We start from the raw sequence: 14216 nt of genomic DNA, 5'->3' as shown, positions 1-14216 counted from the left end.
AATGAAACAATTGCAAGGGATGTGCATTGTTTGCCGCCCCGGAGTCATTTATTTCAGGTTACGCATTTCCACAGGTTGAAAAGAACAAAACATCAATAATGGAGAACACTTTCTTTGTTTTTACATTTTCTTGAACTTTACATAAAGTCACAATCTTTAACAGAAACAAGAAAGGTTTATTCAAGCATCAAGTCTGAAATGAGGCGCCAATATTTGAATGTCATGCATTCCCAAACTTTAAATAACTTAACTTGCTAAAAAGGTTTTGAGATTAACGATGAAAACTGCGCGATAGACTCTCAAGAGAAAAACAAACATTGTAGTTGATCTATTACCAGCAATTCAATTCACATTTGTGTATGCACGTAATGACTTTCTTCGAGACCTTCATCCCGCATCACGTTCAAGGCCGATATTTCTTAATGTATCAAATAAATCCCACTGTGAGTCCCTGTCTTGTCAACTGTATGTTCTACCTACGAAAGTAAACAACTAGAGATCTACAGCAAGCCTTTCCGGTTTCTGTTCTTGTCGTCCCTCAGCCAAGGTGGTCTTTGTCTTGTAGTCCCGCCTTTATTTTCTGGACTGGGGCAGATGTGCTTCTGCCCGTTCCGTCCGTGCTTCCCCAGAAAACGGCAAAATTCGAGCGTTCCCCGCAGCGTGACGCCTCCCGTCTTCTCTGCGGCGGGAGGGCGACCTGAGCGCTGCAAATGAGGAGCACATAGAGCCAGAGCACGTACTCAGTAGCGCCCCCTCTGGTTGTTCCTGGACATGGTGAGCGGCAGCGACACCGAGGAGAGCGCGGAGACTTCCCAGTAGAGGGAACGAGACAGAAACAGCTGGTAGAGGATCACCATGGAGATGGACTGACACAGAATCACACCAATAGTGACCACCTGCAGGAAACACAAAGCACAAATTTGGACGACAAGACTTTTTCTTTTTGCTACAAATGGTCAGAAGTGTGATGTAACAAAGTGGAACTATTTCACTGATGTACTGCAGTAGATTTTTCAGGTATCGGTCAGTGCCCCCCATTGAAATGATCTAGCGTAGTCTTTTTTTTTTACACCACAAACACCTGGCATTTGATCAGGGGTGTACAGACTTTTTATATTCACTGCGGCACTTGGTTTAAGCCTGCAGCAAAGCTGTGTCCAGGAATTTTGTCTTCTCAGTATGAGCGCTATGTGAGTTATCAAACAAGGGAAACTATTTTGTGTGTGGAGATTTTTATTAATTTTTTTATTGTGTACATAATTGACACTGTTGGACGTTTTTACTTTTCTACATTTCAGGGTCTGCAGTTTTTTACTTTTATTTAAGAAAACAAGTTGAACCAGTACTTCATATTTTTCTTTTTTCTTTTCTGCAACAAGTAGTTTTACAATGGCAGCAGTTTTCAGAAAAGAAAGCCCCGAGTGACAGCCATTTTTGAGGATTTTGACCGATCTTTCAAGACTTACAGACTACTGTGTCTACGTACCAAGTTTACCAAATTACAGGATGAGCTCTTTTCCTTCAGGAGGAAAAAAGCGAGATATTTCCCTTTTTCATTCTTTAGTTATGTGAAGTTTTCCATTTTTTGGTTGCGTGTCATAGAATATGGAGATGGTTAGCTTTTTGTGAAAAGTAGCATTTATGCAACAGTAACTTCAATGCTTGTATATTTTATTGCTTTTTGTCACACCTTGGACATATGAAAGGGTTTTCATTGTATAATCCAGCTAAAAACAACATTTAAGAATGGCTTCTGATTCCAAAATAATCATGTATTTAGCTATATAACGCACTGTGAGGGACACGAACTCATCGGAATTCACATCAGGCATGACGCTTCATGTTGTTTACTGGCTGTTGACATGGCGACCGTGATCCTTGTCATACAAGTACTGAGTTATGCACACTTCTGACAATAACATACAATTGTGCTGACTACCACAATTCATACTCTGCAAATATGATACATACACTTTATCTGTTTGAGTGTAAAAATACATCAGCTCGTCCAACTTCAAGCCTGTGCTCGCCGCCATTTTTTAGCCCGCAAACCCTGCAGTGTACATACAATCAAGGCTCTGAGGGCTGTTTGTCAAATCTAAAATGTTGCATCGCTGCCCTCCGCTGGCGGATGACTCAGTCAAATTCTTCCTAAGGTCTCTCTATTATCTGTGGTGCTGTGTCAGCACCTCCTCTACCACTTCCCATGAAAAAAATTAAAACATGTATTAATACGTGTTTGGCACTGAACGTTTTTTTTATAAATGAGTTAAGTAGCGCGTGTGAATACTTTTGCCAACTCCAACAATTAATGCTTAAATGTTGCCAAACCTTCTCCCTCTGGTGCTCGTTGAAGATGGCGGACGTGAGGACGAGGAAAGGATGGCAGAGGAACCACAGGAAGCATCCCTGTGGACAAAACACACTTGTGAGGAGAAGCCGGGGCAGCGGCATGTTGCGTGCCAGAGCAGATAACCTTGGCAAAGCAGAGGTAGAAGTCTCTTTTCAGGGTGCTCCTCTCTGTGGAGATGATCTGGTAGAGAACGGAGGCCAGCAGGAGGGCCAGCGTCACCCTCAGGGCGATGAGGAGAATGCCCGCCAGACTCCGATAGCTGCGGTGTTGGTCCTCAGACGCAGAGTATTGTTCCCACAGCAGAAGGGCACCCTGGAAGTGACACCGTGAGCGTCTCTGCATCGGGCACGCGCGGGCCGTCTAGCAAAAAGCAGCCGTACCTGCAAGACGACTCCGCACACGGCGACGGCCGTGGACGCCGGAGACTGCTCCCACTGCAGAGGGCGCGACTGAGGTTTCCGGCCTCGACTCAGGGACCAGCTCGCGCACAGGCTCAATAACGTGTACAGCGTTGACACTTGAGCTGCCGCCGCCCAGACTGCACAAGGACGATAAGCCAAACGAGTCACTTGGTGCCCGCTTACAAACGGATGCCAGACCATTCGGGAGGTTTTCCACAAAAAGGAGTCAAGACATACACTCTGCCAGGCTGCCCATCAGTGGAATACCCACACCGTCTCGAGAGTACCTGTGGAGCACAAGATTGGACACTGCAATGTATATATATTTCATGTGTATATTAGCAATTATTAACACACACAGTATATAAGTGGTTCTCAACTGCTGTCACCCTGGGACCCGCATTTCTCTATCGTTGCAAAGTCGCGAGCCACTTTTATAGAAGTTAAGAACAATTAAGATTTTGGGGGGTTTAAAAATAGCCTCTGAAAACATGTACAGTATCGGTATATTATATTTTCAAATACTGTTTCAAATGAGCTTGCTGAACCGCCAAAGGCATATTGCTTGACACAACATCCGCCAGCCAGCAGCTGAGCTGCGCTGTATTTTTTTTACAGAGGAAAACTAATGGCTACAAAACAAGGACGTAGCCGTTTTTTTTGTCACTTTCCCACGATGTTCCACCTCTGTAGTGTATAGAGAAAATCAGATCAGGAATACGTGTAATTTTTTGCAATAGCAGTCCGCGACCTACTTTTGGGTCCCGACCCGCCAGTTGTGAATCCCTGCGCTATACACAGTTTACATCATTTCTATTCATACTCACTATTCATGGGCGTTTTTTCTGGACTGGATAAATTTTCATTGTTGTGGTAACACCCACCGCGCCGCTCACGACGGAACAAGCCGCTGGAAGAACCGCGTTTGCGACACAACCACCACAAGTGGGACACTTAAAGGAATGTTAACTGTTTATTACATTCGCTAGCCTGCGAGCCAATAAGATAGCGAGCTAAGGACTGGAGCTAAAAGCTCACTCGACCGCCGCAACATCAAAATGTCAGCGCTCGGAGTTGTGTATAGGTGTTACCCATGTAACACACACAGAAATGGGAACGTTAACTGTTTATAAACCATAAGCACAGCGGCAGACAATATTTAGGCAGTAGTTGACTTCAGCGAACTCATTTTCAGCGTCATTGGAGTGACTGGTGAACGTGTCACATGATCACAGTCCAGGGTAGGCCTTTTTTTTAGATTTCATCCTTTATTTACTAGCTAAAAGCTTATTGAGAGATAAAATCTCTCTTTCAAAAGCCAAGAGGCAGCAGAAATTATACGGTACATAACGCGACAATATCCATACAATAAAAATAAGGGCTAAAAAAATAATTATGGCATCGGATTTAAAAACAGTATATACATGATGTTTTTTTCTTTTTTTTATTCCTTCAAATTTGGCAGGCTTCAAGAGGTTTTTTGGGCCTCTTTAGTGGGTTAATGACTCGATAAATATATGCCAAATGTTTAATATTTGTTTAAGCGCAGTTTTTGTGAACAAAGCTAGTCTGATTTATTTATATTGTTTATTTAGCTAAGATATTTTATTTATTTTTCTATATTACAATGCAAATGTTCAATGTTCTTTCGAACTGAAAGTTAATTGTTCTGAAAAAGGATGTACTTGAATTATTATGCGCTAGAACATCATTATCAGTGGCATAAAAAAAAAAAAAAAAACATCGTTTATCGTGATAGTTTTTAGGAAAATATATGGTTCTAAAAAATGTGCTACTGTGGCAGGCCGAAACATAATATACTGAGAGAGCAAGAGCAGTGGATAACACAAAATGAGTGTACAAATAAAAATCTGCAATCTAGCAGGACTGCGAAGCATACTATAGCGGACGATTACTGTATCAGGAGTGCGTGATGGCAAGTTTCAGGGACTCATTGTTCCAGGGCTGGGACTCATTGTTTCCAGACATGTGCATCCTGGGACTCACATAGCCTCATGTGTAAAATGATCAATGGATTAATACCGTTTCTTTGGTCTTGGGCTAGCCTCGTTGCGGTCTCATCTCTTACCTGGCCATGTGAATGTAGTTGCAAAGGGCAGAGCAGCCCTGCAAGGCCAGACTTGTGGTCAGCACCTTCAGGACTGTGTGCATGGGACCGCCTTTCCTCAGAGCCTGGTACAGAGGCTTAATGTAGATACACGAAGCTACAAAGTACGCCAGCAGCAGGAGGAAGTAAAAGGTGTGGAGACCTAGAGGAGAGGCAAAAGAGAAAACTCCAGCGCGAACATTTCGCATTTAACTGTTTTTTTGTAATAGTCATAACAGCCATGGTTCGGTACTCGACTGTACATGGCGGATGTATTACCTGCCTCCTCGGCACTAAAATGCTCCAGCGGGTTTCCTGCAGAATCAGCATTAAGCAGGAGGACAGTAAACCTCAGCTCACCATGAGAAGGAATCACTGTAGCCTCCTGCAGGGAGAGATGATAAACACAAGTCACTCGAACCAACCTGATATTCCAGTGATTCCCAACCACTGTACCAGATCGTGCGGTGTGCTGCAGGAAATTATTTGTTTACAGCACAACCTTGAATTATAATGATACGATAGCAAATCAGTTTTCTCTATTGAAATGAATGTCATTCATCGGATCAAAGACAATCAAAATGTTGCCCTGCGATTGGCTGGCGACCGGTTCAGGGTGTACCCCGCCTCCCGCCCGAAGATAGCTGAGATAGGCTACGGCAGCCCGCGACCCGCGTGAGGGGAAGCGGTAAAGAAAATGGGTGGATGGATGGAAAATCTAAATGTAATTAAACAGTAACAGTACTTATTTCTCAGAAAATGAGTAGCTACTTCTCCGCTTTTCCCCATGTTGTGAAGAAACATCAGAGCGGAAATGATTAGCCATATTATTTGCCTGGGTAGCAAGCGTATCGTATTTGTTTGACCAATCGGAGACACGCCAACTCTTGTAGCTGGTTTTACAATAATACTTTAACGTTACCTTGAATGATGTGCGGTGCGCTCATAAATGTGATATCGTATTGGAGTGATTGCCTCCTCTCGCAGCCACCGTCTGTAAGGGCGTTTTGCGTATCCTTCCTCTACCGAGGCGCAGTACCCGAAATATTGCCAAATGAGACAACTTTATCGACAAGGGGAGCCGTGGGAGCATGCTCCTTGCGTGTGTTCTCATTTTGTGTTTGGGTGTTTGAGCGTTTGTCCTGTTCAGTAGACTTTCCGAATGTCGAATATGTGCTTTGGCTCAATAAAGGCTGGGAAACAGCGGGCTACTCCTGGGGCATTCCGCCCGGTTACCTGGTTACCTGGCATGTGTATCGGTCTGCATAGAGAGCGTGCCACACCGTAGGCGACGACCGCTGAGGAATCGTCTGGTTGTGTTCTTCTTGACTGAGAGATACTGAAGCAAGAGGAGGACAAGTGCACAAGTGAGGGTACAATATATCCAGTATGGCCTCGGCATCATCCATGCAACTGGTGCCAACTTCTTACTGGTGAACTGGGCACGGGTGAGCCTTTCGGAGCAGCTTAGGTTGTCCCAATCCTCGTCCACATTTGGGTAGAGCAGCAGTCGGGATTCCTTCTCTGCAGCTAGTGAGGGGTTGTCCAACTGACAGACCAGCAAACCCTCCTCACCTACACACAGATTGGCAAACATTTCCACAGCTCGTCATTGATTCGGAAAATCTGCCATTAGAAAGAAGCTCAGGGAAGAAGAAGAGATGGAAATGGAAACCCTGATAAATGACATCAGTCGAAATGACACGCACACAACGTGCATATTACCTTGATACATGAATTTAGTGATGAATTGGCCTTTATGCTGCCTCGCTACTTCGGTCTTAAAAAGTCCGCTTACGGTTTTCCCACACACCTGCGCAGAGAAAAGGACTGCAGCCAGAAGTGCGGTTAGGAAACGCGACATTTTATACACACTAATCGTTGCGTTTTGAGCCCATAAATGTTAGCTCATCACTTCAATGAGCCACGAAACCAGGAGAAATCCCGACTGCGTCAAGCTACACGCACGGGAAGAAATTAAGCGGAAATCAAAAGATTATGCCCATAAACGCCTACAAAAAAACGATTTCTTTTAGTATTTTTGTGAAGGTGCGCGAAATAATATGATGATAAAACATCACATCTCAACGAAATGTGTAAACTTCATTCCCCGTTGGTAAGGTCAACTTAACCGGTTGTCGTTACATAAGCATTTATTTTGACACCGCATTACGGAAGCGACATTTATTTTCTCGCTGCAATAGGCAATTGTACTATTACTTTGTCCAATCAGCACTGTTAACAATTTGATGGATTTAGAATCTACCCAATCAAAAAAACGTTTCAGCCCACACACATTTTCAGCCAATCACAGAGATTAATGAGGCCCGATCGGTTCCACCTATTTTCGACGTGTCGACATTACCGTAAACGATCAGCGACTGTCGCACTGACTGATCGCACGCTTTCTGTACAAGGTTAAATCAAACGTCGCTGTACAAAAGCAAACTTAAGACATTCGGCCAAGGTCCCCAAAGGGAGACCCAAACATGGAGGCGCGTAGGAGAGCATCTTGGAGATAAGAGCGATGGACTCCATCAAAGCTGTTTTGGTGACTGGGGGCTCAGGATTCATGTGAGCGAAAATGACATCAACACTTGCTACGACGCTGCTGGAAGTAATGAGATGTTCTTCTGTGCACACAGTGGCTCCCACCTTGTCTGTTCCCTGCTTAAGAGGCATCCAGAATGGAACATTTATAACTTGGATAACGTAAGCTTTTATCATCAAAAAGGATGTCAAATTGCTGTGAATATAGTCAATGCATGCATGAATATGACTGCAACATAAGTGTGGCTGAATGTGATTTGATTCCAGTTAGATTACTGCTGCAGTCCAAGGAGTCTGGAGAGCATTGAAAACAAAGCAAACTACACGTTTATCAAGGTAATACGTCGCTTTTTTTTGCTGCTATGTTCAAAATGGCTTTGAGATGTTTCCAATGATCTGATGAGATTCGAAAGGTAGGTTGAGATGTAGGGCTCTATAACCAATGAACTGTGTGCCACCATTCACTCCTCCTGGTGTATTACGCCAATTAAATTCTCACGTATTTGTGTAACAGGGCGATATATGTAACACGCAGCTGGTGAGCAACATCTTCGACACACAAAATGTCGACGTCATCTTTCACTTGGCCGCCAAAACTCACGTCGGTGAGCAGCAAGTCGCACTTTGGCAGCCAGCCGCCACACGATTGATTGCAGTTGTGTCGTCGCGGTTCCCCTCAGATTCATCCTTCCGAAGCCCGTCCGCCTTCCAGCACGTGAACATCGACGGAACCCGAGTTTTGCTGGCCGCTGCCAGTCAGACCCGCCACCGGCCTCGGCGCTTCATCCACGTCAGCACCGATGAAGTGTACGGATCTAGTCTCGATGAGGTTTGGTGGATTTGATCGAGTTGTCATTTTATACTTGCAGTGCATATAAAAAAAGTCTACACACCCCTTTCAAATGCCAGCTTTTTGTGATGTAAAAACCCATTTTAGAAACAAGAACGTTTCAACTCTGTCAGAGGCACTTTAAATGGTGGCAGGTGTGCGCCGAGTCCCATTTAACATGAGTTGGGATGTGATTGGTTCATTCTGAACACAACCACACTTCGAAGAGGGTGTGCACACTTGTGCAAGCACGTTTGTTTCATTGACTTGGTGACATTAATGGTGGAACACAAATGGAAATATGCAGTTTTTAAATGAAGGTTTTTATGATTAAGGTAGAAGAAAAATCCAAAGTTACATGGCCCTGTGTGGAAAAAGTGATTGCCCCCTAAACCCAAGAACTGCTCGGGCCACCCACAGAAATCAAGCGTTTGCCGTAACTTGCAATGAGGCGCTTACGGCGCCGTGGAGATATTTTGGCCCACTCATCTTGGCACAATTGTTGTAATTCAGCCACATTGGAGGCCTTTCAAGCATGGACGGCCTTTTTTAGGTCATGCCCACAGCATCTCAATAGGATTCAGGTCCGGACTTTGACGAGGCCACTCCTAAGTCTTCATTTTGTTTTTGTCTTGGAGATCACCAAGGTGTCTTCTGGCAAAATTGAGACAAGGTTTAATGTTGTTTGTGCTCAGCAGTGGAACTTGGAACTCTGCCATGGAGGCCATTTTTGCCCAGTCTCTTTCATACGGTGGAGTCATGGACACTGACCTTAAGTGAGGCAAGCGAGGCCTGCAGTTGTTTGGATGTTGTTGTGGGGTCTTTTGTGACCTCTTGGATGAGTCGTCGCTGTGCTCTTGCGGTAATTTTGGTCCGCCGGCCACTCCCCGGAAGGTTCACCGCTGTTCTATGCTTTCTCGATTTGTGGATGATGGCTCTCCCTATGGTTCGCTATAACCTTTTCCACACTGATAGATCTCAATTACTTTCTTTCTCATTTGTTCCTGAATTTCTTGAGATATCGGTATGATGTCTAGCTTTTGAGGATCTTTCGGTCTACTTGACTTTGTCAGGCAGGTCCTATTGAGAACAGGTCTGGCAGTATCAGGCCTGCGTGTGCCTCGAGAAATTCAACTCTGGTATGATAAACCACAGTTATGTTTTAACAATCGCTTTTTTCCACACGGGGCATATGGATTATTTTTTTTCTCCCTCAATGATAAAAAAAAAAATAATTCAAAAAATGCATTTTGTTTTTACTTGTTGTATTTGACTAATATTAAATCTGTTTGATTGTAGTTCAATTTATAAATGTAGTTGTCATGCTCAGTTTCTTAATACGGTGCTCTAATAGCCACTTTTGAACAGATATGATGCGTTTTCAGAGGCCGTTTTTGAACAATACATTTTCTTGTTAACTTTCTACAAAATTGGGTTGCGACTTAGCAGCAATAGAGAAATGTAGGTTGGGAACCAATTGCCTATGTAGACCATTTAAAGTAGAGTAATATAGCAATAGTAATACATATTCCTCAACTCTAACATTGGTTCTCAACTGTTGTCACCCCGGGACGTGCATTTTTCTATTGTTGCCAAGTAGTGGCCCAATTTTATGGAAGTGAGAAACAATAAAGCCTATAAATATATGAATATCATATTAAATATAACTATTTATGTGTACGTGTTTAAAATGCCTTTCAGAGCACCTTATCAATAAACTGAGGATGGGCATACCTGCACAAAATGTAACATCTTGGTACTGATCTCTTCTTTTCAATAGTTTGTTTCCAGACCGATACCAGTATGGTTTTCCCTCTTGACCGATAGCAAGTACCAATAGCACCAGTACTTTTGATGAATACAATTTCAGTTAACGCAGTGACAGATAAATGTGAACAAAGACCTTTCTCTTTCTTTCTTTGTGATGATTCGCCAATGTGGGAAACCGCCGCAATGTAGCGCCAGCTCCTGGCGAGGACGACGACCTCAATGTCAGATTTATTTTTTATTTTTTCCATCGCCGGCTGGTATTGGCAACCTTCACGAAAACCCGATACCTTGAAATAAGGCCGGTATCGGTACTCGCCCATCCCTAGGTTTTTACTACCGGTCCGCAGCCCACCCAAATCGGGATGGGGAGGGGCGGGGCGGTGGGGCCTCCAAATAAAATTTCGCTTAGGGCCCCGATTTGGTCAGGGGCGGCCCTGGTAGACTTCGTATATCCACTGTAGGTCATCAAGCTTAAGGTACTCCGTGAATTCAGGGGTTTGTGTTTTGCAGGTGTTTGATGAGAACAGTCCCATGAGGCCTTCCAACCCGTATTCCGTCTCAAAAGCAGCTGCAGAGGACTTGGTCAGGTCATACTGGCAAAAGTATAAGGTACAACATGGAAGAGATTGTTTTCATGGGAAGTATAATTTGGACACAGTAGTATTTGAGGGGATTAATGCAGTTTGTTTGCCCTCCTCAGCTTCCTGTTATCATCACCAGGAGCAACAACATCTATGGTCCGCAGCAATACATGGATAAGGTACAGCACACACTTACCAACTCAACAGCAGTGGTGGGAAGTAACAAAGTACAGGGGTTGAATCAGTAATTCTAAAAATTTGACTACTTTTGTCACAACTGCTCAAACGTACAATGAGAGGAAAGAGTATGTCAACCCATTGGAATTTATTAAATTGCTGCATAAATTAGTCATAAAATGTGGCCTGATCATCTAAATTAATGACTAAAGAATACACACGCTGCTTAAACCTATTCCACACGAACAATTATATATTATTCATATTTTATTTGAAAATATTTAAACATTCACAGGACAGGGAGGAAAAAGTGAACCTCAGAGTCAAGTGTGAGCCAACCTGGAATCCAATCAATGAGTCAAGAGTGCAAGCGTGTCTTAAAGCTGCTCCGGCCACTAGAAAACACAGCAGTTTAGAATGATCTCCTGTCAAAAGGCATTGTCTAAAGAACACTCTGATGTTCCGCAGCACTACTAGCAAATTATTCTGTGGACAGATGAAACCCAAGTTGAATTGTTTTGGAAGAACACGCAATGCTGTGCGTGGAGGAAAATGGCACAGCACACCAACTGTGAAGCATGGCTGAGGGAGCATCATGGTATTGGTGTGCTTTTCTACCTCAGGGCCTGGACAGTTTTCTATCATCAAGATGTTTTTCAGAAGAACTTGAGGCCATCTGTCCAACAGTTGAAGCACAAAAGAGGACAACAGGAGAATGATCCAAAACACAGAAGCAAGTCAACAACAGAATGGCTTCAGAAGATGAAAATACATGTTCTGGAGTGGCCCAGTCAAAGTCCTGACCTCAACCCCATTGTGATGCCTCAAGCGAGCTTTTCACTGCAGACATCGCTGCAGAAATCTTGCTGAACTGCAAGTTTTGTCGAGCAACGGTCCAAAATTCTCATCTGCAACTAAACGAAACGTTTGCTTGAGGTTATTGCTACCAAAGGGTCCAGGGTCAACCAGTTCGGAAATCCAAGGGTTGACTTTGTTTATCCCTCCCTGAAACATTGAAAACATATTCTTGTGTTGTAGCTAAAGTTCAGACTACGTTTGATGACCAATTTGTGCTTCACATCCTTTTCCCTCCCACTCTAAATGTTTTTGTTATTTTAGTGTCAGATTGTAAAATTTGAATCAAAGCCGGTAAATAATTGGCTGTTTTTCTTCTACTCACAGGTCATCCCCAAGTTTCTCACCCTCTTGCAAATGAACAAGAAGTGGTAGGGGTTTTATTTTGAAAGGTTATACCAAGCAGTGTCCCGATTAGTCTCCTCTGTGCCACAGTACTATTCAGGGAACCCTCCCCAAATCCCGCCATTTCCTGTTCATCGATGATGCAATCAACGCCCTTCTGCTGATTCTGGAGAAAGGGATTGTGGGAGAAGTGTACAACATTGGGGCAAACTGCGAGATAGGCATTGTGCCATTGGCCAGGGAACTCGTAAAGATGGTAGGTTACACACCAAATATAGCCTGTGACGTCAACAATACAGTACAGTGAGTGTTGTGTGTGTGTGTGTGTGTGTTTAAGGTTCAGAAGGTGCCAGATGCTGAGCTGAACGATTGGCTTGAGTTTGTGCCGGATAGGTGTGGCCACATTTACTCGTTCATTCACATTTATAAGTCACTCACGCCCACTAAAGCAATGATTTTCAACAAAAGAACATTTTAGTCACGTAATGAGATGAAAGTTGAGCTTTTTGGAAGGTGCGTTTACATCTGGCGTAAATGGAGCACAGCATTTCAGAAACAGAACATGGTGGTGGTTGGGTGATGGTCTTGGGCTGCTTTGCTCCTTCAGGACCTGCGCAACTTGCTGTGATTGATGCAACCATGAATTCTGCTCTTTAACAGGAAATCCTGAAGGAGAATGTTCAGCCATCAGTTTGTATCCTCAGGCTGAGGTGCACTTGGGTTGTGTAGCAGGATAACAATCCAAAACACACCAACAAGTCAATTTCTGAATGGCTTTGAAAAAAAAAAAAAAAATACAGTTTTGGAGCGGCCTAGTCAAAGTCCAGACTTCACTCAGATTGAAATGCAGTGGCATGACCTTCAAAAGGCCGTTCATGCTCGAAAACCCTCCATTTTTGCTGAATTCAAACAATTCTGCAGCGAAGAGTGGGCCAAAATATCTCCACAGAGATGTGAAAGACTCGTTGCCAGTTCTAGAAAATGTTTGATTTCAGTTCTTGCTACTGAGGATGGCCCAACCAGTTCTTAGGTTTATGGGCCCAGTACTTTTTCACACAGGGCCAGGTAAGTTTGAATAGTTTTTTTGTTTTGTTTTTTTCTCAATAAATGAAACCACCATTTAAAAATGGCATTTTAAGCTCACTTGGGTTATATTGGTCTATTTACATTTGTTTCATGATCTTAAACATAACATTTTCATGGCACTGTAGTTGTAATTGTGTGTACCCCCCCAACAAATGTTAAAAAAAATTAAATTGTCAATATTCATAGCTAATAAGGTCATGGTAATGTGGCCTTGACACCCCTGTATTAAACTACAATACTGTAGTTGTAGAAAATCATGCTAAACGTTGCTCCTGTTGTTATGAGTGTGTGCATTAGCTAGTTGTCAGACTAAGGTTGGTATTTGTGAATTTAGTTCCTCAAACTCTGTGGCTTTAAACGAATAAGGTACTCAGTCAGGCTAGGAACATTCGCCCAATTAACCTCCTGTGAGGTTGTCTCTCGAGTTTTTGCTCTCAAGTCAACGCAAAAAAAAAAATCTGACGAACAGCTGAGATTTTGAAAAACTTTAGTCGGGTCACTCGTATTTCAGGGCACTGCTGTATAATCATTTTATACATGCAGTAGTTGTTTTTCCTCATACATGTTTTCCCAAACTATTTTTGACCTTTCAAAGTGGGCGTCGCAACATGTCAAATTGTCACAGCACTTGAACTGATTTAAAGCATCCTCGGCACATTATGACAACACTCAGTAAAGCACCAAGTCGCTGTCCAACGCTCTGCAGGCCGAAGGTTGACATCCGCTACCCCATCAAAAGTGAGAAGCTGCAGCAGTTGGGTTGGAAGGCCGAGGTCTCCTGGCCTGAAGGCATCGAACGGACCGGTACAACAGGCGCACGCAGACTGGCCAAACACACAGCATCACAGCTAACATTTCATGTCCTGTGTGTGTTTTCAGTTAGATGGTACCAGGACCACCCAGACTTTTGGTCAGACACACCAGAGGGCCCAAGGGCGATTCCATGCATGTCGGAAAATACTAACGAGTAGGCGACACGACTTTGACCACCAGTTCAATTTTCTGTACTGCACATCATTGTCGGACCAAAGCACTGTGACATAAACGTGAACGCATTTCATCTCCGGTGACGTGGACAAAAGCGGTCTTATTTTGCCTTGATTCAAACTGCGCACTTGTTTCCATCCACCCATTCTCTGTACTGCTGCTCACGAGGGTCGCA

The 14216-nt window shown here is 43.6% G+C and overlaps 2 protein-coding genes across 5 annotated transcripts; one reads left to right on the top strand and one right to left on the bottom strand.

Annotated features, from left to right (window-relative positions):
* Positions 1-22: 22 nt before the first annotated feature.
* gpr180 (G protein-coupled receptor 180) lies at positions 23-8142 on the bottom strand. 2 transcript variants are annotated; one of them, XM_061772359.1, is made up of 11 exons: positions 8013-8142; positions 6587-6691; positions 6293-6436; positions 6106-6200; positions 5141-5246; positions 4844-5024; positions 2992-3041; positions 2734-2891; positions 2477-2665; positions 2332-2409; positions 23-896 (listed from the first exon to the last, which is right to left on the bottom strand). In XM_061772359.1, the coding sequence occupies exons 1-11, from the start codon at positions 8095-8097 to the stop codon at positions 741-743; spliced, it is 1347 nt and encodes a 448-aa protein (XP_061628343.1). In that variant the 5' UTR covers positions 8098-8142; the 3' UTR covers positions 23-740. The 2 variants fall into 2 exon arrangements, with proteins under 2 accessions (XP_061628343.1, XP_061628353.1); XM_061772369.1 differs by lacking the exon at positions 6587-6691 and having other exon boundaries at positions 8013-8133.
* Positions 7204-14121, top strand: LOC133477534 (dTDP-D-glucose 4,6-dehydratase-like). Of its 3 annotated transcripts, XM_061772379.1 has the most exons (12): positions 7206-7435; positions 7507-7573; positions 7679-7747; positions 7926-8016; positions 8092-8240; positions 10521-10619; positions 10711-10770; positions 11951-11994; positions 12059-12224; positions 12306-12361; positions 13761-13858; positions 13934-14121. In XM_061772379.1, the coding sequence occupies exons 1-12, from the start codon at positions 7389-7391 to the stop codon at positions 14023-14025; spliced, it is 1038 nt and encodes a 345-aa protein (XP_061628363.1). In that variant the 5' UTR covers positions 7206-7388; the 3' UTR covers positions 14026-14121. The 3 variants fall into 3 exon arrangements, with proteins under 3 accessions (XP_061628361.1, XP_061628362.1, XP_061628363.1); XM_061772377.1 differs by having other exon boundaries at positions 7204-7435; positions 8068-8240; positions 13761-14121; XM_061772378.1 differs by having other exon boundaries at positions 7205-7435; positions 13761-14121.
* Positions 14122-14216: the final 95 nt, after the last annotated feature.

Source organism: Phyllopteryx taeniolatus, chromosome 1 (assembly GCF_024500385.1).
Source record: "Phyllopteryx taeniolatus isolate TA_2022b chromosome 1, UOR_Ptae_1.2, whole genome shotgun sequence".
NCBI classification, from domain to species: domain Eukaryota; kingdom Metazoa; phylum Chordata; class Actinopteri; order Syngnathiformes; family Syngnathidae; genus Phyllopteryx; species Phyllopteryx taeniolatus.
This window is presented reverse-complemented; position numbering and strand designations above follow the sequence as displayed.